Source organism: Caretta caretta, chromosome 25 (assembly GCF_965140235.1).
Source record: "Caretta caretta isolate rCarCar2 chromosome 25, rCarCar1.hap1, whole genome shotgun sequence".
Lineage (NCBI taxonomy): Eukaryota > Metazoa > Chordata > Testudines > Cheloniidae > Caretta > Caretta caretta.
The window spans coordinates 14813263-14837801 of NC_134230.1; the positions used below are offsets into that span (position 1 = coordinate 14813263).

At 50.4% G+C, this 24539-nt stretch overlaps 1 protein-coding gene across 2 annotated transcripts in view; it reads right to left on the reverse strand.

Moving 5' to 3' along the window:
* R3HDM4 (R3H domain containing 4) overlaps window positions 1-21116 on the reverse strand; it is a 31677-nt gene extending 10561 nt beyond the window's left edge. For both annotated transcript variants that reach the window (XM_075123187.1, XM_048830781.2), the window contains exons 1-3: window positions 20971-21116; window positions 8631-8785; window positions 7369-7487 (exon numbers count right to left, since the gene is read on the reverse strand). In XM_075123187.1, coding sequence (XP_074979288.1) covers window positions 7369-7487; window positions 8631-8785; window positions 20971-21029 — 333 coding nt within the window. In that variant the 5' untranslated portion in view covers window positions 21030-21116. The remainder of the gene's footprint in view (window positions 1-7368; window positions 7488-8630; window positions 8786-20970) is intronic.
* Between the last annotated feature and the right edge of the window lie 3423 nt (window positions 21117-24539).

Sequence of the window (24539 nt, forward strand, 5' to 3'; positions counted from 1 at the left end):
GTGCCATTTATGAAATCCAACTGATCTCAGAGCTAAAGGCTAATTAGTCTTTCTAACCCACACCACACTTTGATCATAAAAGGCTACAGGCATACTGGGTTTATTACTGGTTTCAGTCCTGCACTCACAACACCAGCCCTGCCCCTGGATCTTAGATAAGCTGGGGAGAGATCAGCTTTCTCTGCCTTAAAAAGCACACACGAGCAAGGTGATGCTCTATTCTATTGGTCAGATTCCAAGGCCAGAAGGAACCATTGTTATCATCTAGTCTGACCTACTGTATAACACAGGCCAGAGAACTCCCCGAAAATAACTCCTAGAGCAGAGCTTTTAGAAAAACATCTCGTCTTGATTTAAAAATTGTCAATGGTAAAAAATCCACCACAATCCTGGGTAAACTGTTCCAACAATTAATTATTCTCACCATTAAAAATTTACACCTCATTTCCAGTCTGAATGTGTCTAGCTTCAACTTCCAGCCAGTGGATCCTGTTACACTTTTCTCTGCTAGCTTGAAGAGCCCATTATTAAATATTTGTTCCCCTGTAGCAGGGTGGTCACCTGCTCCTGCCTTAAAAGGCTTAAAACAGCCCAGGGAGAGGGCTGTGGCAGGGAAGGAAAAGCGGGGCTGATTGGGAGAAGCAGCCTCAGCTGGGGGCCATGCGCCAGTCAGGCGGCAGCTGGCCCTTATAAGAGGACAGTGGGCCAGGAGCACACACAGTCTCCTCTAGCTGTGGAGGGAGATGGGCCTCGCTGCTGGGGAGCGTACCAGGGTACCTGAGGTGAGGTAGTGCTGGGGAAGGCCAGAGGAGCTGGGAGGCTCCAGACTGGAAAAGCCCCAGGCTGCAGGCCTGGCAGACGACCTAAAAGAGGGTACTGGGGTTGCAACAGGGCAGCCCAAGGGTAGGCAGAGGCAGCGGGTCCAAACCCCCCTTGCCTATGACGACTGGCTTATACAGACTGCAGTTGACCCCAGTGAAAGGGGGCTAGATGGGGACTGGCAGTAGTCCATAGGCTGCGGTAAGGTGGGGATAGAAGGTGGGGGGTTCCCTGGGGAGGGGAGACGAGACCCAGATCTGTGGGGTATTGCCTGGAGGGGCAGCACCCCAGGTAAAAGGGCACCAGTGTCCGGGAGGGACACAGGGGCCAGCGATGGCGAGACACCAGCAGAGGGTGCTCCTGAGCTGGTAAAAAGAGAATTCCCAGACAGCCAGCAGGAGGCGCCGCAGGGGTGAGTCGTGCCCCGTTACATCCCCATGTAGGTACTTATAGACTGAGGATCAAGTCACCCTTGAATCTTCTCTTTGTTCAGCTAAATGGATCGAGCTCCTGGAGCCTGTCATTATACAGCGTGTTTTCTAATCCTTTAATCCATCTCATGGCTCTTCTCTGAACCCTCCCCAGCTTGTCAACGCTCTTCTAAAATTAGGGACACCACAGCTGGACACAGCATTCCAGCAGAGGATGCACCAGTGCCAAATACAGAGGTAAACTAACATCTCTGCTCCCCTCTTTATGCATCCCAGGATGGTATTAGCCCTTTTGGATATAGAGTTGCACGAGGAACTCACGTTCAGCTGATTATCCACATCCCCCCCACAATCTTTCTCAGAGTCCCTGCTTCCCAGGAGAGAGTCCCCCGTCCAGGAAATATGGCCTGCGTTCTTTGTTCCTAGATGTATACCTTTGCATTTAGCTATATTAAAAATGCATATTGTTTGCTTGGGCCCAGCTTGCTAAGCTATTCAGACTGCTCTGTATCAGTGACCTGTCCTCTTCATTACTTACCACTCCCCCAATTTGTGTGTCACCTGCAAATGTTCAGAGAGGATTTTACAATTTCTTCCAGGTTATTCATCAAAATGTTAAACCACGCAGGACCAAGAACAGATCCCTGCAGAATCCTACTAGAAATGCACCTGTTCAATCATGATTCAAAGTTTACAGTTACATTTTAAGATCTATCAGTTAGCCAGCTTTTAATCCACTTCATGTGTGCCGTGTTAAATTTGATATCTTTCTAGTTTTCTTTTTTTTAAACAAAATGTAGTGCAGTACTAAGTCAAATGTCTTACAGAAGCCTAAGTATTACATCAACACTATTACCTTTATCATCCAAACTTGTAATTTCAAAAAAAAAAAAAAGTTAATTTGAGAGGATCTGTCTTCCATAAACCCATGTTGAATGGCGTTAGTTATACTACCCTCCTTTAATTCTTTAATAAATCAAGTCCTGTATTAGCTGCTACGTTATCTTGCCCTGGATCGATATCCTACTGACAGGCCTATCATTACCTAGGTCATCCCATTTACCCTTTTTAAATATTCTAGTCTTCTGGAACTTCCCCAGTGTTCCAAGACTTTTTGAAAAAAAAATCAATATTAACAGTCCAGAGAGCTCCTCACCAGCTCTTTTAAAACTCTTGAATGCAAGTTATCTGGACCTGCTGATTTTTAAGATACCTAACTTTAGTAGCTGTTATTTAACATCCTCTTGAGATACAAGTGGAATGGAAAGAGTGTTATGATAGGAGAGGACCCCCCTCCCCCAAATACAGAACAGAAATATTTATTGAACACTTCTGCCTTATTATTGACAATTCTACCAGTTCCATCTAATAATGAACCAATATCATTGTTAGGATTCTTTTTGTTACTAATATACTTAAACAACTCCTTCTTATTGTCCTTAATTCTGCTGGCCATATATTTCTCCTTTTGTCCCTTTGCTTCTCTTATCAATTTTCTACCATTCTTAGCTTCTGATTTATATTTTTTACTATCAACCTTTCATTTTTTATTTTATTTTTTAATTTTTTATAGTTGCCTTCATCTCCCCTTTAAATCAAGCTGGGTTTTTAACCAATATAGCCTTCTTCGATTGTGGCTTTTGGGGCATCTAGTAAAATTTTTCTAAGCAATTTCCAATTATCACTCACTCTTTTTTTATTAAATTCTTCCTCGGAGATGACTGGGCTCATAATTGTCTTCCACATTGTGAAACTGCATCTTTTAAAGCACCAAATATATATACTGATGGTCTGGACTTTATTCCGTTTGCACATTTTAAACAAGTCATGATCACTTGTACTTAAGCTACCATTAATTTTTAATTCTGTGATCTGTCAAGATGGGGTCTAATGTAGAATTCCCCCCAGCTGGATGCAACACTTTATGAGTTAGGAAATGGTTATCAATAATAATTAGAAATGTCACAGATGGTTTAGTACTGACAGCATGAGATATCCAGCTTGAGTCACTCAAACTGAATCCCCCATGATCACGTAGTTTTCCCCGACACACACACACACGTTATAGGGAGGTGCATAAGGAGATGGTCATCCTGCTCCCTAGTGTGATTTGGTGATCTGTACCAAACACCAACTAATACCATATCTGGTGCTTTATCTGTTAGACACTGATCCATAAACATTCAACATCGTTTTCTTCCACGTTATCAGCAACTCAAAAACAGGTAATGCCATTTTTGACAGAGTGCACTCTCCCTTTTTTGCCCTCTTGATCCTTCCTAAATAGATTAGAACCATTGATTTTAACATTCTACTCCTGGGACTCATCCCATAAGGTTTCAGTCATGCCATCTAGATCAAATGTATGCTCCTGAATAAGCAACTTCAATTCCTCTTGTTTGTTACCCAGGCTCCTAGCATTGGTGTACAGGCAATTAAATAATTTCTTCTCTTCATGTCCTTTGGTCCCTTGATTAATTTTTGTCCTCGGCATCCTGATTCTGTACTAAATGATGCTTGTATCTTCCCACCTTTTTACTCTCCCTGTTTGTTAGCAGTTTAATGCCCTCCTGACCATTCAAGCCAGCCTGTGCCTAAGAAAATCAGCTCCTCTTCTACCAAGATAGAGGCCATGCAAACTATACAGCCCCCTCTTCCAATAGAAGGTGGTCCAATGTTCCACAAAACCATACACCATTTACCTAACCAGCAGTTCACTTCCAGCATCTTCTGCCTTGCCTTCTCCTTTGTTTCTGGGATTTTTGAGAAGATCACTTGGACACTCCTCTTCTTCAGCACGCTTCCAAGTTCCCTGAAGACATCTTCTATCAGTGAGATCTCTCACAACACAGTATCATGAGTGCCTCTATGAACCAGCACCAATGGATCCTTTTCCACAGAGTTCCAAATCCGATCCAGCCTTAGAGAGACATCTCAGGGCTTGGCTCCAGGAAGGCAGCACACCATTCTGGTTTCTGCTCGTCCCTTGCAAAATGTTGTTCTGATTCTTCTGAGCATTGAATCCCCAGCAAAGATAATCTGTCTTCCTCAGACCTTTGGAGAACTTTGTGGACAAGCTTGATTTTTCTGACAGGTTGGTCTAAGCTGCCATCCACACGCGTGTCCTGTACATCTCTCCATTCCTTGGGGCCTGCTGGATCTTGAGAGATTTTCTTCAGTTTCCATGTTAAGGACCTGACATTGATTGACAACTTTTAGCAGCATGGAATTCCTCTTGGTCCTCTGCTCTGGTGGTCCAAGCTTGCCCATCCTCATCTATCCCCAGCTATGTAGAATGCCACTGTGACCTCTTGCCTCTGGTGATTACATATTGCTCGGTCTCTCACTGCTTGGTGGCCAGCTCCTTTCTTCCTTGAACCTGGAGTACTGATGTTTCCTGAGCCTGGCTGTCTAGGAGCTCCTGAGCTTCTGATTTTCAGTAGCGTCTCTACTTGCCCCTCCAATCTAAGAATTTTCTCCTCCGGCACAGCCACCAACTTGCCCAGGAAGTCCCTTCCGGCTTCAGGCAGGAAAGAAAACATGACATCTGTAGCAGGTCACCACCACGTGTTTACCGCTGGCCACCTAAAAATAGCATGTAGAGCTGCACCTGGGAGAGCGCCTCTCACAACTCCCTCTGCAACTGTCCTGTTAGGTGCCTCCATTCATGGCTCTCAAGTGACTTTATGCCAAGTCTCCCTGCTTAGCTCAGCTCTGCCCTGCCCCTCATCACCACTCAGACTTCAGACAGACGAAACGCCACTCACCAAGTCCCGCTACCTCCAACCCCAGAGTCCGCAGCTACACCTTCCGACACTCCCCTGGGAGCTGCCTCTGTTCGCGTGCAATGTTAAAAGCCTAAACATCTAAGATAGGAGAGAGAAGAAAACCTTTCCAAACTTCTTGTTACAAAGCAGATTGCTACATCTTGTCCAGCCAACGGCAGGATGAAGGTTTGGCAAGAGACCTGTTTTGATGGAAGTGACAGCGCACTGCAGGTCACACAGGGTTAAACATCAGGCACGAAGCAAGTTGTCTGATGCTGCAAGTGTCAAAAGTGGCATGGAGAAGGGCCAGACGAGGCAAGCCTTGATTTAGCAAGCACCCGTTTAGCAGGAAGTGCTGCTTGCTTTGATAGAGAACTTCCTGAAACTGACAGCTCCTTTGAGCCAGACCCTGAGCAGGAACTAGTTTGGCGCTGGAGTTTTTGCTCCTATGCACAAAGCCTCAGTATCTCTGCTCCATCCACAGGCAGCCTCCAAGTCAGGACATTAGCCTGCCACATGATTTTTAAAGCTTGGTCCGACTACAGACCAGAAAAACACCGACAAGGGAGCAGAAGGTGGTTTTCACCGTGCAGGAGAGATGGTCTCTGCAGACCTAGATGGAGCGTTGCATGTTGGGATGCAGTGCCACTAAAACACCGCAAGTTCCATTATGAACTCGGGCAACTTGCTGGGCACACCAAGGCTTTACCTGGTGTGACCATTCACCAGGCAGAGCATGGACAGCAACGTTCTACCAGCTGTTTTTGTTTCCAGCCGTCACCCGCATATTGGCTGCCTCACACACCTGGGGAAGGTCTCAAATGCCAGGGCTGGAGACGCTGAAGAATGTTCCTCGCAGGACACGCTCCCTCCCAAGGCACCTGGTATGAATGGGCATCCCGGGCGGTTAAGTCAGTGAAGCAGGTGGTGGGCATAACAGCTCATTACGACGTCCTACTCCAAGCCCTGGCCACTGAAGTCCTTCCCCAGTTAATTACCCATTTAATCTCCTCACAGAGGAATGATTCTAGCTTCCCCGGGATGAGAGACCAACAAAAGCTGCCCTCTATTAAGTGAGCTTCTCAAATGATGCCCCTGCAGCATCTGCTTGTCATACAGCCCCAGGGGGCAGGAAGGCAGACAGAAACCATCACTGACTGGGCGAGTCAATAGCAAGCATTAAAACGCTGAGTTTCTTCACAGCTCTCTCAATTTCACTGCCTTAACGGAGGAAGCCATTGCGTTAGCTAGCTAACGGTTTTGCTGGGGCGAGCCCCCCCCGTTCAGCTCATTGTGCAGGCTCTTGAGGGTTTCCTGGCACAGGCCGCGCCTGCAGCTGCGACGGGCCCATGGACGGGGAGCTTGGCAATGTGCCACACTGTCTACATCACCCCAGGGAACTTGCCTCCCACCCTTTGACCCCCAAAAATAGACCAGGGAATTGGCTTCTTAGCTGTTGCAACGTCAACCCACCCCCTCCTGCCGTCCCATCAGCTGGAGGCTGTTTCTGGACAGAAAAGAGACTCCAGTGTGCATGAAGACATGGCCTCCCATCCCCATCTATAAATACTCCAGTGATCACCCCAGGATAGACCTGTCATAGGACAGCCAGGAGCTTGGACTTTAGAGATCATCTCCAAGGCCCCTGCCCAAGGGAAGCCTGAGAAGGCACATCACAGCTCTTCCCCCAGGCAGAGGAGTTTGCAATTGTCTGGCCCAAAGGTCTCCTGGTAGGGATTTCCGCTGCTTTTGAGGGAGGATACGGAGCCTTGCTCCAGCCACAGGAAGCCCAAGTAAACGGAAGACCCCTGAAAGCCAAGGGAGCACCAATCTTTCCACGCGTGCCAGCTTTGCCTGGAGAAGTCGCACAGCCCAAGGCAAAGGAGGGTGCATGAGGAATTGTGCTTAATTTGCATGCCAGCACTTGGCTCTCAGACGCGCTTGCTAATTGCATATGAAGCGAAGGCTCCCGCCCCACTCAGGAGCCCATGAGGTGCCCTGGGAAGGGCAGGATGGAAGTGCTTCAGGGAGGTTAAAAGAACCTTGAGGACCCAGTCTTCATCACTTTCCGACCAGCTAGACCCCCTGGCAGCATGGACTAGTGGGCTGAGCTCAAGGCTGGGAACCAGGAGCTCCTAAGTGTTGTTCCTGGCTCCGACACAGACTCACTGCGCAGTCCTGGCCAAGTCACCTCCTTACAGCACCGGGAGGCTGAGTGTTAGCCAATGTTCCTACAGCGCCTTGGCAGGAACAGCAAGGATCTGAGGTCCAAGCGTTACTGTTACTGGACACTTTATGCCCAGGTTTCCCAGCGTGAGCCTGAAGCGGGTACGATCACCCGCGACACCTACCTCCATGTACGTCTCGTTGTTGCAGGCCTCTGTGAAGATGCTTGGGGCAGCAGAGTGAGTGAGTTCTCCATCATCATTCCCACATTCGTCCCGCTCCAGCAGAGTCATCAGGTACCGAGCTAGGAAACAGAACCCTTTAGAAACAAGGAGCGGAAGCTCCAGGCAGAGCGGCTCTCAGCAAGAGGGTTTCTGATTATTGGGAGTGACTCCAGCTTGAGTCCCAGCCTGGGGATCTAATGCTGACACAAAGCAAGAGACACACCTGCACCAGAGCTAGGGCTGGGCAGGACAAAGAAGGGGAATGGGGAAGGAGAGCTACCCAGGAGCCATGCCCTGCACTGGAAACATAAGCAGGAATTGTTTTTAGCCCCTTCCCATCCTCCCAAATCAAGGATCAAAACATTCAACATGACAGACTCAAAGTCATCAAATCCCAATACGGGATTGTTCCCTACAGTACATTTCCCGGAGCTGTCCCAACCAGGTTTGGAGCCTCCACCATGTCCTCTGGGAGACTGTTCTTCCCTCGAACAGCTCAGACCACTCTGAACTTGTCCTCTCCTGAGATTTCCTCAGTTTCATCCCATTACTCCCCACCAGATCTCACATCAGGTAAGATCACTCACTCCACAGCTGGGCAGAACTGGATCAGCTTCACACCACCGCATCATGCAAACCCATCGCTAGCTGACTAGTCAAGATAGCGCCTTGGAAGTCATTAAACAGAGGGGCAAAATCTACAGGAAAATACATCAGGAGGGGCGGAGTCTGAAGACAGAGGGGCGGAGATCAGAGGGAAATATATTAGGGGACATTTTAAATCAGCAGCAGCACATTGGCCAAGGTTTGCACAGGTGACCATGCAATCTGACACACCTTAAATGGAGCTGGGTTTCACAGGGTGGATGCTCAGCACTTCTGGAAGTCAGGCCTCTTTAAAAGTTCTCAAGTTGAGTACCCAACCCCACCACCCCAAAAGGCACTTGACACCTATGAAAGCCTTGGCCTGTTTGTCCAGAGGGCTCCGCGCAGTCACCTCTGCAGTGACTAGCTTCAAGCTATCTCAGTTATGTACCTGGCACACAGCCTGGCGATGAGCAAGTGCGGGCAGGGCCGGATTCCACCAGCCTCACTCACCATGAGCCATCCCTCATGCTGCAAGCAGCTCCCAAGGAAACAGACCGGACTACCCCAGGGGTAAGAGACTGCTTAGTGCTTAGGGGGAAGAGGCTGCATGAAGCACAAAAGGGCTTGCTCCTTACTGTTCTCCAGCCTCTGAAGGCTCTTGCGCCCCTTGGCCTTTGGGATGAGGTCGGAGTTGCGGATGGCCTGGTTAACGTAGTACTGCTTCCGTTTGGAGGGGGAGAACCTCTTGGATGGGGAGCTCCCCAGAGGAGGCAGGCAGTCTTCAATCCTCCTACAGAGGCACAGAGAACACACGGTGAGAGGTGTCACCTGCCAAGGGCTCTGTTCAGATCCTGAGACCACCACAGGCTGGCCCAGCTGAAAGGTTCTGGGGACCTAGGACAGGAATAGTAAGAAGAGGGGACTGCAGGGCAGCCTTGAGGATCGGATCAGCTGTGTCTGGGGAGCCCAGGGCTGGAATAGCAGTGGGCCTGCAGGTCAGGACTGTGGGCCAGCACGAGAGCTCTGAATGGGGAACCCAGGGCGGGGGTAGAGGTCAGGACTGAGATGCATCAGCAGAGCTAAGCAGAGGAGAAGCCCAGCAGAGGAAAGCCCAGATAACACCTATTCTCATCAGGCTTTGTGCCAGTCAATGACAAGTTCACCCGACGTCACAGTTAAAAGACTCCCAAAACAACCACCTCCGTTCTTCAGGCTTCAAAACCCAACTTGATTAGATTGCTTCAGTGGCCATGTAGTAACAACAAGATTTGATGCTTAATTAACACTACCAACATGCAAGTAAATAGACAGTCTGGTTCTCGGCAGAATGAAGACAAATTCCATCTGGCGGCCCAGATTCTCAGACACCCATAGACTCTGTTATTAAAACAGAGCAATGAGCGCACTCAGATGCCGGGTTAGAGAATGTGCTCATATGGGGGCTAGACCTGGGCAGGCAAGCCTCCACAACCAGCCAGGGGAGCGATCCCCAGAGCGACATGTTTTGTTCTGCTACACCAGTGCAAATCTAGAGGAATTCAACTGGGATTTATGTAAGCATGAAAGGAGACTTGGGCTTGGTGATTTCTCAATGTTCCCTGGTGCGATGCATGAGCGTGGATGAAGTGAGACAGCTCCCTCCAGTAAGGGGTGACTACATCAAACCCTGACTTACACTTCTTCTAGCAACATTCCAGGGGGCATCAACCATAGCCGCTGACCCTCTGCACTTAGGCAAGGATCTCAAAGCACTTTAGAAAAGTTAAGTACTACGGTCTCAACTTGAGAGATTTAAAAAAACCCAGCCACATAGAGCACTTTAGGCCAGCTCTGGAAGTTTTGCACTGGCATAACCATTTTGGTTGGGGTATCATTTTTCACCAAAATAGTTATACCTGGACAAAAGCCCTAGTGTTGCTGTATCAAGATGCCTTATACCAGTATATGTTGTTCCTGTCAGGGAAGGGAATAAGCTATGCTGGTATAAGGCACCTTTATACTGGTATAACTGTGTCCACGCCAAGGCTGTGCAGCTTGAACTGTATCACTGTAGTTAAAGCGGTAGCCCTTGTCTAAACACACAAGTCGTATGTGATTTGTCCAATTTCACGAAGCAGAGCTAGGAACAGAACCCAAGATCCCAGATTTTCTCCCCCGATCTAAAATGGGAGTGGAGGTGGTTCATAACCCTGAACAAAACATTATGGTTGTTCTTTCAAAAGGTTACAACTGAACATTGACTTAATACGGCTTTGAAACTTTACTCTGCAGAAGAAAAATGCTGCTTTTAACCATCTTAATTTAAATGAAACAAACACAGAAACAGTTTCCTCACCTTGCCAAAAAAATTTTTTTTTAAACTTTCCCTTATTTTTAGTTTACATTTAACACCGTACTGTACTGTCTCTGCTCTTTTTGTGTATCTCTGCTGCTCCCACCTGATTGCGCACTTCCAGTTCCAAACGAGGTGTGTGGTTGACGGGTCGGTTTGTAACGTTGGTGTTTGTAACTCTGAGGTGGTAACTCTGTTGGTGGCAACGTTATCCTAACCCCTATAGAAAAGTCACAAGAGAAAGCGTGCACATCTGGAAAGTACAGGAAACCCATTTAGAGATAAAACTACAAGCTGAATACCTTGCCTGCAGAGCAACCCGAAATTAGTGTATAAAAGGCCGAGCAGGGAAACAGAACTACTTGACCTTCAAAGTGAACACAACTGATAAATGAATGAGATACTCACTTGCTACTGCCCTCTTTGATACAGAGCAAAATGATTCCATCTACATCTACCTGGGCTGTTTGCCAATAACAAGCATTATTGCAATTAAGCACCCAAACAGCGAAAGAAAAAGACCCAGCTTTGATGTATTCACACACTACAGGCTGCTTTGCTTTTATTGATCATATAAATCCATTTTCAAGGCCAGGGTTTTTATATTATGCACAGATACAGACACGGTCTAGCTCTGAGGTAGTTATTTTTTGTCAAGGTCCAGATTTCTTGGTCAAGGTATAGTCAAGGTCCAGACCCCAGAGAGAACAACAAAATAATGATCATAGCAAGTAAATAAAAAGATTTCAGGGTCTGTTCTAAAGCATCTGGCAGTCCAGATTTGGCCCACAGTCCATCTACTGACTACCCCTGGTCTAGCTGAACCTCTTGATAAATATTAAACCCAAGCATGAATTTAAGAGGCGTTCACTGAAGATTTAAGTTGACTGTTTTTCTTTAAGAGCACAAAACTTTCCATCGGATTATTTTTAAAACCTGCAACTGTTACAATTAACACCCAAGATCAACATAATTTAAGACATTTCCCTATTCCCCACCCCCCACCCCACCCCCTCAATATCTCTGTACATCTGGCAGCACACTGTGCGCAATCAGTTTCACTGTTTGTTTCCCCTTTGGTTTGTGTGGGTTTCCACACAGCAACAGGAGACAAACATTTAAAAAAAATTAGAAAATTGCACAGCTGTAAAAAAAACAAAAACAAAACAAAACTAGCAGAAGGACCGGGGGGGCTGAAACTTTTTTTTTAATTGTTTGAAACTAACTACATTTCAATTGTCTCTTTAAACAGAGACTAGTTTGCAAGCTTACAGGAGCAGAGGACGGCCAGTACTCCCACCCCCACCCCCTCCAATGCTGTTTCCTCCAGTTACTACACCCAGCTTTGTGTCATTGAGGTCCTGCTCTTCAGACCAAGGGGGGCCTTCCTTGCACCTGGGGATGATCACAAGGGCACCCACGCAGCATCAGCCAGGTGAGTCACAACATTATGGTGCTTGGGGCCAAAGTTCATGCTCACTTTAAATCTATATCCTCAGCCTGGAGTACTGCAGATCGGAGATCGTCTCTCCCCCACGTCTCTCCAAGGTATCCGGCAGTCGTCTTTTTACTCATCCTCATCCGAATCAGGCCAAGGGCAGGAACCCCCTTGGTTCTAGGACTACCTTCCTGCAATAGAGCCAGGAGAGTCCCTGAAGCTGCCTTTGAGGCCTATTCTCTGAACTAGTGGATAGAGCACTGGACTGGGAGTCAGGAGACCTGGGTTTTACACCTAGGCTCCGCCATTGGCCTGCTGCAGGAGTCACATCAGATATGTGCCTCAGTTTCTGCACCTGTAAAATGGTGGTCTTCCTGCGTAAGGCACTTTGAGATCTACTGATGTGAAGCAATGCATAAAAAAAGGATTATTCAATTCCTGGCTCTGCCACTGACTCACTATGTGACCTTGGGCAAGCCACCACCCTGGTCCCCCCTCCCACCCTTCGTCTGTCTTGCCTATTTAGACTGTGAAAATGCTGCACCCACTGAAGTCAACAGGAGTTTTTTGCTATGGACGTCAGTGGATCCAGGATTCCACCCTAAACTCTTTGGGGCAGTGATGGTCTCTCACATGGCCCTTGTTTGGGTGTTACTGAACTCCAACTAACCCAGCTTTGATCCACTGAGATCTCTCCTTGCCAATCCCTTTCTGGGACTATTTTGTCTGCCCAGTTTAAGCTGTACGCTGGGGCCCCTGGCTAATGGTTTCATTTTGTTTGTATTATTTATAACATCCCAGGTACAGTAGAACCTCAGAGTTACAAACACCCGGCGTTACGAACTGACCGGTGAACCACACACCTCGTTTGGAACTGGAAGTACGCAATCAGGCAGCAAAGCAAAATACAGCACTGTACTATTTTAAATGTAAACTACTAAAAAAATGAAGGGAAAGTTTAAAAAAAAAAAAGACTTGACAAGTTAAGGAAACTGTTTCTGTGTTTGTTCCATTTAAATTAAGACGGTTAAAAGCAGGGGTTCTCAACCCTTTTTGTTCTGAGGCCCCCCTCAACATGCTATAAAAACTCCAGGGCTCAGCAGGGCTGGGGAGTGGGGAGGGAAAAATTCAGGGCTCCAGGCCAAGGGTGGGGCCATTGGGCATATGTATAGTTTGACTATTTGGCGGGGAGGGGGGCAAAGGCCGGCAGGGCTCAGGCCAGCTCCGCACCGCACGGTCCCAGGAAGGGAGCGCCACCCCCACCCCGACTCACCTCAGCAGGTGGCACCCACCTGTCTGGGGCTATGTGCTGGTGGCTGCTCCCCGAGGGCTCTGCCAGCCCCGGAGCCGGCTCCCCACCTGGGTAGCTCTGATTGGCTGCATGAGGGACTGGGAGCTGAGAAGCAGCCGCAACCCCAGGCCCCAGCAACAGACGGGGGAATGCCAGGGCTCCCCACTCCATAGCACCACCAGCCACAGGAGCAGCTGCCCTTCACTGTCTGGCTCTGGCTTCCCTCCTAGGATCTGGCCTGAGGGAGGGCGCTGAAGGAGGAGGAGGTTGGGGGCGTGGAGCTGCCCCCAGGACTGCCCCACTGTGGGTAAGGCACTGCAGTTTGGGGGGGCAACACCCTCATGTCCCCTCAATTCTGCCCATGGGCTCAGGGTTTCAGCCCCACGCTGCTCCCGGCTTCAGGGGAGAGGGGGGAAGGAGAGCTCAGAGTTCCAGCCCCGTGCTGTCCCCAGCTTCAGCCCCATGGGGGCGCCAGGGATGGGGCTTCAGCTACACACCGCTCCCAGTTTCAGCCCCACGGGGGGGTGCTGGGGCTCAGGGTTTCAGCAGTGGGGCCCCACAGCCCCCCGAAAGGGCTCATGGACCCCCAGGGGGCCACAGACCTGCAGTTGAGAACCGCTGGTCAAAAGCAGCATTTTTCTTCTGCATAGTAAAGTTTCAAAGCTGTATTAAGTCAGTGTTGAATTGTAACCTTTTGAAAGAACCAGAACGTTTTGTTCAGAGTTACGAACAACCTCCATTCCCGAGGTGTTCGTAACTCTGAGGTCTTACTGTACTTTGAGATGGCGATTTGATGAGTAAGTCACAGCCCAACTGTGCACAGGTTGTAAAGAGCAATTTACAATTCATGACTCAACTTTATTTAAGATTTAAACCTGCTCCAGCCAGCCTGAGAATCCAAACACAAGCAGCATTGTGCTAGGGTCTGAGACCACGCCAGAGACTCCCAGCGACGGTCACTGCAGGCTACGTTTGGTGTAAAGAGTAAATGGCATAAATGACAACCAAAAAAACACCAAAAACAAATTAAGTTTCTAATAATCCCAGATATTCTTTAAAAAGAATGAAATTGTAATGCAGGGAGTGTCCTGTCTGACTCCTGAAGTCTGACTACTCAGAAGGAAGAGACCTCGGGGTCCTTCAATCAAAGCAACTGCTATCTGGATCATGCTAATTCCATAGTGCATAAGGAAGAGTGGCCTCACATTTAAGGCATCGGATTGGGATTCAGGAGATCTAGGCTCAAAGCCTGGCTCTGCCACCAATTTCCTGTGTGGTTTTGGGCAAGACACTTAGTCTCTCTGTGCCTCAATTTCCACATCAGTAAAAGGGTATTAGAATCCTTCATCTTTCCTGTTTAGATTGTAAACTCCTTGGGACATGGGCTGTCTCTCACTATGTGTCTGGATGCGCCATGCTACTGTAACTAATACTGGCTAAGAATTCCACAAACAGGTGACAGAGTAACAGCCGTGTTATGCATTCGATGAAGTGAGCTGTAGCTCACGAAGGCTCATGCTCAAATAAACTGGTTAGTCTCTAAGGTGCCACACATACTCCTTTTCTTTTTACAAACAGGTGAGTTTGATCAGTCACACTTCCCAGTGACTGGCATATAATTCACTGGGGAAGACCAGGCAAGGGGAACATTGGGAACCTTCCACAGAAGTCACCTCTATTGTGGAGGTCTGGTACTTTAGCTCTAAGAGTCGTGCTTCAGTGGCAGCTTGAGGTCAATAACATAGATGGATGGTTTAACCCTCCTCATGTACTTATTCAGAAAGAGGAAAAGGCCCCTCCGCTGTAGCCCCAGGAGTATTGCCTGGCTCCACTGAATACTGCCAGTCTGGGGCCCCATTACACATCCCCCCTCATGAAATGTGCATTACATAAATGGGGGCATTGGCACAGCTCCCCTCACCATCTGGAAGATGGGAGGGTTGTGCTGGCAGGTTACCAATTGCAAACAGCACACAGGAAGGGGTGGAAGGCAAGGTTTTTAATTGGCCTCCACGTCCTGATTTTTTCTTAAGCAGGGCCACGCCAGGGAGAGAATCTCTATTGTAAAATCTCTCCCCCCTTCCAACTGGGGCAGGGACAGAGGGTCAGACACGATCTTGCAAAATAGAAGCAGGAAATTGGCGTGACGACAAACAGAAGGAGATGGAGAACCTTGCGCAGTGCTGTAGCTATAGAAGAGAAGTAGAACCTGCACAGATGTGTCTGATATAAGCATGGTTTAAAAAAAAAAAATCATCCCACACATATAGCTGAACTGGCTCATCATAAAGTTGACGTGCACAGAGCCAACAGGTTTCATTCAAGTGTCTCAAAACCTGTAGGCCTAGAGTTAGTACCAAATAGCTTGCTAAACCCAGGGTTGTGAGTTCAATCCTCGAGGGGGCCATTAAGGGATCTGGGGCAAAAACTGGGGATTGGTCCTGCTTTGAGCAGGGGGTTAGACTAGATGACCTCCTGAGGTCCCTTCCAACCCTGATATTCTATGTATTATACTGTTCAACCATTAAGTGGTACCATGTAGAATACCAAAACCTGCCCTGGTAGCCCAGGGGCCTGTTGCATTATCTGAGATTTGTTTGACTTAAAGAGGATTTTGCAGAAGAGGAAAAATCCAAGACAATGCACGTTCTGAAATCCCCAATTTTAATGACACCTTAAGGCAGTCACAGTTCTCCATAGCAGGGCAAAGAAAAAAAATAAAGAGGACTTTTCCCTCTTACCTCAGCTGGAAAAAAGTTTTTAGAAATAAACAGGCAAGTTTCACCATAGAAGGCGTGTTCCAAGATTTTGGTGCCAAGTTTAATTTGCCTTGTGCTAGCAGGTTAGCTCTTGCCATTCTGCCTGGTATCCTAGCAAAAAGCACCATGCTTATAGGAAAGCTGGCAGGCTTTTCATCCTACTCTGAGACTATTTCTATGCAAGGGGAGCACTTTTGCACTGTCATTGATTAACCCTGTTCCTTAGAAGGATATTAGTGTGGAAAATCTACCCCGAGGCTGTTCTGCTGGAAGTTATGGTTTTGCAGTTCATCTTGTCTGTCAGGAATCAACACTTTCTTCTGATCTCTGCTTCCGGACTGGCACTTGGAAGGGTTTAATGTACCTGAAAGCATTCGTTCTAGTCTGCCAATTCAGCCCTCATCCAAGTCTTTCCCACATGACTTTAGTGGTAGATTTCAAGAAGCAGTAAACCTAGGGGTGAATGCTTTATCCCACTGGAAGGATGCTATTCCTCCCTGATAACGCACAGCACAGCTTGCTAGCTCCAGCTGTTCTTAAGCTCATAGCTACTACGAAGACAGCATCGCCTAGACAGGGCACTGGACTAGGACTAAGGAGGCATGGGTTCAAGTCACAGGTCTGCCACTGGTTTGCCAGCTGACCTTAGGCAAGTCATTTCACCCGTGCCTCAGTTTTCCCCTACCTGTCAAATGGTGATAATGACCTACTTTGAAAGGGATGACTGGAAAGCAGGATATGTGAACTAAGTGTTAGTAGTAGCTACCAAACAGTTCAAGAAGGAAAAAATCCACACCAGAAGGTGACTGGCATGCCTTTTGAAGGTCCTGTCAGAGCGACAGACAACCGGTTTAATACTATGTGGGAATCTACGATCTTCCCCCTCCCTGCCAGCTTTTAAATGGTAACAGATTCATTGTCAGCCTTGGAGACTCACGACCACGCAAGCCCCTCAGTAATAGGCCCTTCATTTTCAACCCGTGTCAGTAATAGCAGGTTGCCCAGATACTCCGACAGGCAGACCAGGCTCATCATCATGCCACGGCCTGGTCACAACATCTTAGAAAGATGGCAACATTTTTCTGGCAGCAGCGTGAAGCCAAGCTGCTTTTTCCTAGTTGTCCCAACCCCACCACTTGCTTGGCCAGCGCCTTCCAATCCTTTTCTCCACTTACACAACCAGCGGCCTAGAAAGGGGGCTAGTTCTTGTTACCACTCTTCTCCGCCCTGAAGAGCCCTTCTCCACACAGATCGCCTCGGTGCCAGCAGCTTTCCCCGGAGACGCTCTCTGCCGCTGTTCTTCAGCATCACAGCATGGACAGCATTGCTGCTAGAGCGTGTAAAATCTCACCCATCACTGCTTTTTACTCTAAGAGCGAACACGTTCTCATCTCCCACCCTTCGCCCCCCCCGGCTGGGTTTGGATTAAAAATAGGGGTGGGGAGCAGAGCACTCAGCACACTTGTGCAACCTTGAAGTCACTGCTCTAGAGTCCAGCATCTAGCAACAAACAGTCCAAACTTCCAGCCATTTGAAATAGTTTTTGAGCCAGTGCTAAAGCAAGCCACAAACCTCACAATGACACAGATTTCTGCATCACAGCTCAAAAACAGTTCCTTAATGCCCCCCCCCCCCCCCGCAGGTTTAGAGGAAATCATTGGAATCATCTGATTTCATTACAGGAGAGCTGTAAACAAACAGTTTCTGGCCTTTACTACTTTATGAACAGGATATGCTGGAATGGTCCCGAACGCCCCTCACATTAGAAACTGGGTTTGCAGAATTAAGCCTCATGCATCAGTCCCAAGGAAGATCGCTGTTCATGCTAGGACAATAGCCATGGGAGCAGGGCTTCCCTATCCAGTATGGACAGCATCCTCCTTCTAGAAAGCCATCCTATATGGACTATAACCCCCGAGTACAACATGGCTTCCAGACAGATAGGATCTCTAGAGCCCTGCTGGTAACCAGGGTTTTACCCATTTTAGCCTGCACCAGCTAACTGTGGCTGATCCCCATAGCCAGGACCAAAGGGACAAGACGGTCCTGGGGCCATTTCTAACAGGAGCCTCCAACATGAAATTGGTCATTTCAGCAGATGACAGTGGCAGACTCAGTTTCCCCAACATGCCCATGGAGGCAGGTCTGAGCCCCGGACACCCAACAGGCAGAACAAGGAGCATGGGGAGTCAGTAGCTCTGCACACTAAATGCAGAGAGACAGGGACTCCGTGTGACCCCAGGGCCAACTCATGCCCCCTCTCAATGTCCAGCTTCGCTCTCATGTAAGAGGTGGACGATGATGCTAACTTAACTCCATAAAAAGAAAAGGAGTACTTGTGGCACCTTAAAGACTAACAAATTTATTTGAGCATAAGCTTTCGTGAGCTACAGCTCACTTCATTGGATGCAAATAAATTTGTTAGTCTCTAAGGTGCCACAAGTACTCCTTTTCTTTTTGCGAATACAGACTAACACGGCTGCTACTCTGAAACTTAACTCCATAAAGTATTTGGTGACCTTGGATGAAAGGTGCTATAAATGCAGAGTGCAAACAATAATTAGTTAATTATCCGAGTAATAACCCTGTGTCCCTTATACACCCAATGCTTCCAGCCTGCTGTTAACTAAGAATAGAAAACAAAAGGTCTCATGGTATAAAACATGTTACCATTTCCTGAGATTCATCTAACTCAGCTAGTTTCAGCCTTATCCATACTTGTGATCCCCCTCTACAACAGGAGCTTTCTGGGACCTTCCCCACAATCTAGCCCTGACAAATCACAGGGTAGTTACAACACCCAAGGTTCATTTCCAACTCCCAGGTCGAGACCCCAGGATCTAAAACCAGCTCTGGTGGACAGCCTGAGGTCTGATTCTCCTTCGCCTTAGACTGTGGAGAGGAAGGATTGTTTAGTGATTAGAGCACTGAACTCTGGAACTCAGGAGACCTGGGTTCAATTCCCAGCTCTGACACACCTCAGGCAAGTCTCTTGGTTGCTATGTGCTTCAGTTTCCTCTCTAAAATAGAGAATCCTTCTCTACCACTCAGGGGTGTTGCCCGAGTAAATACATTAAGTCTTCGATACTATGGGAACGGGGGCCACAGAAATACACATCTAAACCCCTGGACCACAGAAATACATAGCCACAGCTGTGCTGACCTCACCCCCTAGCACAGACGCTATGGTCCTATAACCCCCAGAGTGCAGACAAGCCCTAAACTAGACAGACTGTGGTGTCATTTACACTGTTTCCATATGAACATGTTATGCAACCATCCTGGTTGGGGACAGAATACCCACCTAGGACTGCTACATTCAGTGCAAAGCAGGGAAGCACTGGGCTGGGGAATCCCACAGGCAGGAGGTCTCAGGGTTGTCTATATGAGACAGTTGCACCGGTTTTATTCCAGGTGTTACTTGAAACCAATGTACTTAAACCGGTGCAAAAGGCTGTGTGAACACTTATCCCAGTTTAAGCCAGGCAGCTTGTTTCAGTTTAGCTTAAAATCAACTGGGAACTGAACAAAAAAAAAAAAAAAGCTTCTCCAGAGGAATTTGCCTCAAATTAACTTAAACTGGAGCAAATTCTACAAGGCCTAACACTTTCAAGGCTGTCCTGCATCACAGAGGCAGATAGCTGGATCACCGGCCCTTTGGCGCTTCAAGGAGCCCTACCCAGAGCAAGGTGAAAGGTATTTGCATTCCCTGGTCGGATGATCGGAAGGGAGGAGGAAACAAGAGTAATGACTTTCTGGGTGTCACCAAGACAGAAGGGGGGGGAGGGAGTGGCCTTAGCACCTGTGCCCGGTGAAGCAGAGGCCCTAGACCTGTATGGGACCAAGGTCTCCTTGTAGGGGGAAATGAGGCAGAGGAAACCATTGGCTGTTCCAGTCTCTATAGGGTATCAGGACACCCTCTTCTCTGTAGATCTGAGCACCTGTCAACTGGGCATTAAGCAAAATGACTGACATCCACCAGAGGCTCAGTAACGTGCGGCCTGGGCTCAGTCCCCATGGGGTGCAGGATTGGGCCACAGTGCTGTGGGGCGCACAGCCTTGAGACCAGAAGACTGGAGCCATTCAGGTTCACCCGCCTGGGGGTGGGGGCAGTTCCTCTTTTCTGTCTGCCCCCCTTGGGGCTTACAAGGGGTGGGGTAATATGGTACCAGAGAAGGGTGAAGGATACTAAAATTTATCACCACTAGGGAGAGTGATGCCCCCACCCTCAGAGAGGGGGAATCTGACCAGGTGTGGGGACTGAGCCCCTCCCTCCCTGGGGTTGGGGGGCCGAGAGAGGGGATCTCTCCTATGTGGGAGGGAAACAACCCCCAGAACCCCCACCCTGAAAGGTGGGATGATCTCCCCTGTGTAGACAGGGACACCCCCCCCCCGGGGAAAAGGAGATCTCCCCTGTGTGGAGAGAGAACCCGCCCCCAGGCTGCCCCCCCCTCCCAGGGAAGGGGGCTCGGGATCTCCCTGGGGGACAGAGAACCCCCACTCTGGCTGCACCGAGAAGGGGAAGAGTTCTCCTGTATATGGATCCCTGGGGAAGGGAGCCCCACAGGGACAGACGAGGGAACCCCCCGGGGCTGCCCTCCCCGGCAGGGCCCCCCCAGGGACGGACGGGGGAACCCCCCGGGCTGCCCCCCAGCCAGGGCCCCCCCCAGGGACGGACGGGGGAACCCCCCGGGCTGCCCCCCCAGCCAGGCCCCCCCCCAGGGACAGACGGGGGAACCCCCCGGGCTGCCCCCCCAGCCAGGCCCCCCCCCAGGGACGGACGGGGGAACCCCCCGGGCTGCCCCCCCAGCCAGGCCCCCCCCCAGGGACGGACGGGGGAACCCCCCGGGGCTGCCCCCCCAGCCAGGCCCCCCCCCAGGGACAGACGGGGGAACCCCCCGGGGCTGCCCCCCCAGCCAGGCCCCCCCCCAGGGACAGACGGGGGAACCCCCCGGGCTGCCCCCCCAGCCAGGGCCCCCCCCCAGGGACGGACGGGGGAACCCCCCGGGCTGCCCCCCCCCAGGGACTGACGGGGGAACCCCCCGGGCTGCCGCCCCCGGCAGGGCCCCCCCCAGGGACTGACGGGGGAACCCCCGGGCTGCCCCCCCCCAGCAGGGACGGATGGGGGGGGCCCGGGGACCCCCGCCCCACTCACAGGTAGGGCTCCTCTGGGGCCCGCCCGCCTCCAGCCTCCCGGCCCGTCAGCACCACCATGGCGGGGCCGGCCGAGGGAGGCGGCCGCGCGGCTCCGCTCCGGATAAAGCGGCCGCGGTGCCAGCCCCGGGGCTCCCCCCCCCCGGAAACCGCGTCAGCGGCGGGGCGGGCCCGGGGGTTAACCCCTGCGGGCCCGGGGCGGGGCAACAGAGACAGAGGGGGCAGCCGGGGGGCGGGGTAGGACGGGATGGGGCAATAGAGACGGGGCAGCAGGGCCCGGGGGGGGCAGGATGGCCTGGGGGTGCGGCAGGTCGTGGGGCAACAGAGACAGAGGGGCAGCAGAGGACGGGGGGCAATAGGGCGAAAGGGGCAGGATGGCCTGGGGGTGGGGCAGGGCGTGGGGCAGTAGAGACAGAGGGGCAGCAGGGTCTGGGGGGGCAGCAGAGGACGGGGGGCAATAGGGCGAAAGGGGCAGCAGGGCCTGGGGGTGCGGCAGGTCGTGGGGCAATGGAGACAGAGGGGCAGCAGGGCCTGGGGGTGCAGCAGAGGACGGGGGGCAGGATGGCCTGGGGGGGAGCGTAGCATGGAAGAGGGGTGCAGCGTGGCTTGTGGGCAGGATGGGGCGTAAGGGCAGCAGACCCAGGGCAGGAAGCCATGGGGGGGGCGTGGGTTGGGGCAGGGAATGGGGCGGGAGCAGGGAGCTCAGCAGAGCATGGGGGTGGGGAGCATAGTTTCAGGGCAGCAAAGTTTGGGGCAAAGGCTGCAAGGTGTCCCGGAGCACAGCAAAGGCTTGTGGCCTAGCACAGTTCTTACACACACACACCCCTGTGCACCCACACAGTCAGACAGGTGAGGCCCTGGGGGAGACGGTGGGACAGGTTGGGGGGCAATGCCATCCATAGGCTCAGTTCTACCTCTCTCGGACCCTAATGGTTTTACCTACCTGGGCTTCCCCAAGGTCTGGCCAAGATTAGGGCCACCATATTTCCCAAAGGGAAAAGGCGACACCGCGTGGGGTTGGCCCGAGCTGCTCGCCCGGGCCCCCCTCCCTGCATGGGGCTGGCGTCGCTGCTCACCCAAACCCTGCCTGCCCCATGCGCCAGGCTGGGGCTGGTGTTGCTGCTCGCCAGAGCCCTGCCTGCCCCCTGCCTCCCACCCTGCTCAGGACTGGCATTGCCACTCACCACCCTCCCCGGACACATACTCCTGCATCCCAGGGTTTTGGACCAAAGTGGCCATTTTGTCCCGTTTGCTCTTGCCAGCTTGCCCGGGACAGCTTAAAGAAGGGACAATCCCGGCCAAACCGGGATAGATGGTCACCCTAGCCAAGACAATGGTGACAGTGGGTTGGCAGAACGTGCGGAAATCATGAAAGAAGTGACACCTGCTCCAGAAACTGAGGGTCCTTTGTTGAGGGGAATCAAATCATTAGTGTCCTTTGTGCCCTGCGGCTCCAAAGCTGCTTTTGGAACCCCCAGTCAGCAGCCAACATACCATGGAGACTGTGCCCTTCCCTCCCTGACTATGCCATTTGGACCCTCCGCCTGCTCCCCTGTAAGATCATTTGGAAACACCAGCTGGACCACGATACGCTGGAGAGGCCTCTCGCCTTCAGTTTCTTTGTGGGTTTCAGTGTATAAAGCCCTCTATGGCCTGAGTCCTGGCTTAGACAGTTTGGGACCTCAGAGTCTACCTCTCCCTCTTTATGCTCCATCTCCACAGTTGAGATCGGTTGGCAAACTATTGCTAACAGTTGCCAGTTCTGAATTCTGGAAGGGGCGCTGGGCGTTCGGGGCCATGTGTCTACACTGGGAGTGCTCTCCCTCTGAATTAGACCAGCAAAGCGCTCCTGGTGTGGACACAGCTCTATTGGCAAAGCTGTCCTTTTGCCAGCTTACCTTAATCTACATGCAGCCCGAGTAATACGCGCTATTCCATTAAAAGCACTGCTTTGCCAGTACAACTGCGTCTACACTAGAGGCCTGCGCCAGCCCAGCTCAGGCAGTCTGCCAGCTACGTTGGACAAAATCTATAGTGTGGACATGGCCTGTGCGGGGGGACAGCCTCTGCCCTGGAATTTGTTCCCCCAGGAGTCTGACAGAATCTGAGTTTGTGGACCTTTATCCTGTTTTGTGCCTGAGAGGCTGGTTTGGGTGGTTGGGCTTTGACATCCTTGAATGGAAAGTGCTAGGATGGGATGTGCGCTATTACTCAATCCAGAGGAGGGTTCTATGCCAGCACAGTTAAGCTGGCTCACTGCCCAGGCCATCTGAAGCAGAGTTTGTGATGAAAACCGTGTGCAGCAGAGCTGCACCAAGCAGGGCTGTTGTGCGTGTGATGCCGCTTTCCTCAGCTTCACCTTGGTTTCATTATTTTTTCAGCAAGATGGGCCTACAGGCCTTTTGCCCTGCAGTGGCTGAAAATGAAAATGATATTTGTGTTTGCAGCTGTACTGAGTTTGCTTTGACATTGACATACCGTTAACCTCCTATATTCGCTCTCGGTTCCCCCTCTTTCCATTCCCAGGGCTGTACTTTCTCCCTAGAAATGTGCCCTCTCAATCACACGGGTGAATTAAAGGTATGATAGAGTCACAAGAAGTTCAGAGAAACATCCCACTTTTGAATACTGCTGCAAACTCCCTGGGTTTCCAAAACTGGGCTGGGAATCTGTCAGTCTAGTTGCCAGCACCACTGTATCTGAGCATCTACTCGTTTCTCTAAGGCCTTGTCTACAGAGGAAAATTTACCAACAGAACTATCCTGATGTAATTAGACTACTGTAGTTATCGCTATAATAAGATTCCAAGGTGGTCACTCTGTCTGTGTGTGGCCAGGGATTCATGGAGATTGGGGGTGGCTCTTATATTTTCCAGACTGGTTCTGTCATGTCTTGCAAACAAGCTGGACTGTAGCGATGAACCCAAACCCTGGATCTTTATCTTGAACTTGAAGCAAGTTCAGCTCCAGACCTGAATTTCATGGTCTAGGCGTAGCTCTATAATGGATCGATCCAGAGCCCTGGATCCAAACTTTGGGGAAGTTTGGATTTGAATCCTGAGCCAAAATCCACAGGTGGAGCCCACTTCTAGTACACAGGAAGGGATTCCTTTCCCTTCTCTGCCCATCCCTGTATCCCAGTTATAGGGTAGTAAGGATCAGCAGGAGTCGGACAGAGCTAATAGTTTCCTAAATGAGACGCGCTCTATACACAGCAGTCCTCTCCCATCCTCCCCTTCCCTGCTTTCACAAAGCTCTCATGGACACAGTTTACTGAGCCTCCCGCTATCTGTTGAGTTCTGCTGTGAATAGTTGCATCTGTATTTCATACCCTTCCCTCTCATACCAGGCAGAAAAGTGATCGTTCATATTGAACTACCTAGGTACCACCGTGTGGCTGGGTACATACCTCCATGTGTCTGTGCTGCTGGAGGGGTTAGCCTCCTGGCATGTCTGGGCATGGGATGTGGCAGCTGCTGAGCAGTACAAGCCAGCACTCTTCAGTCTTTTAGGACAGGAAGCAGCAGCCTGCAGCCAGTTGAAACGGCAAGAGGAGGAAATTTCACCAGTT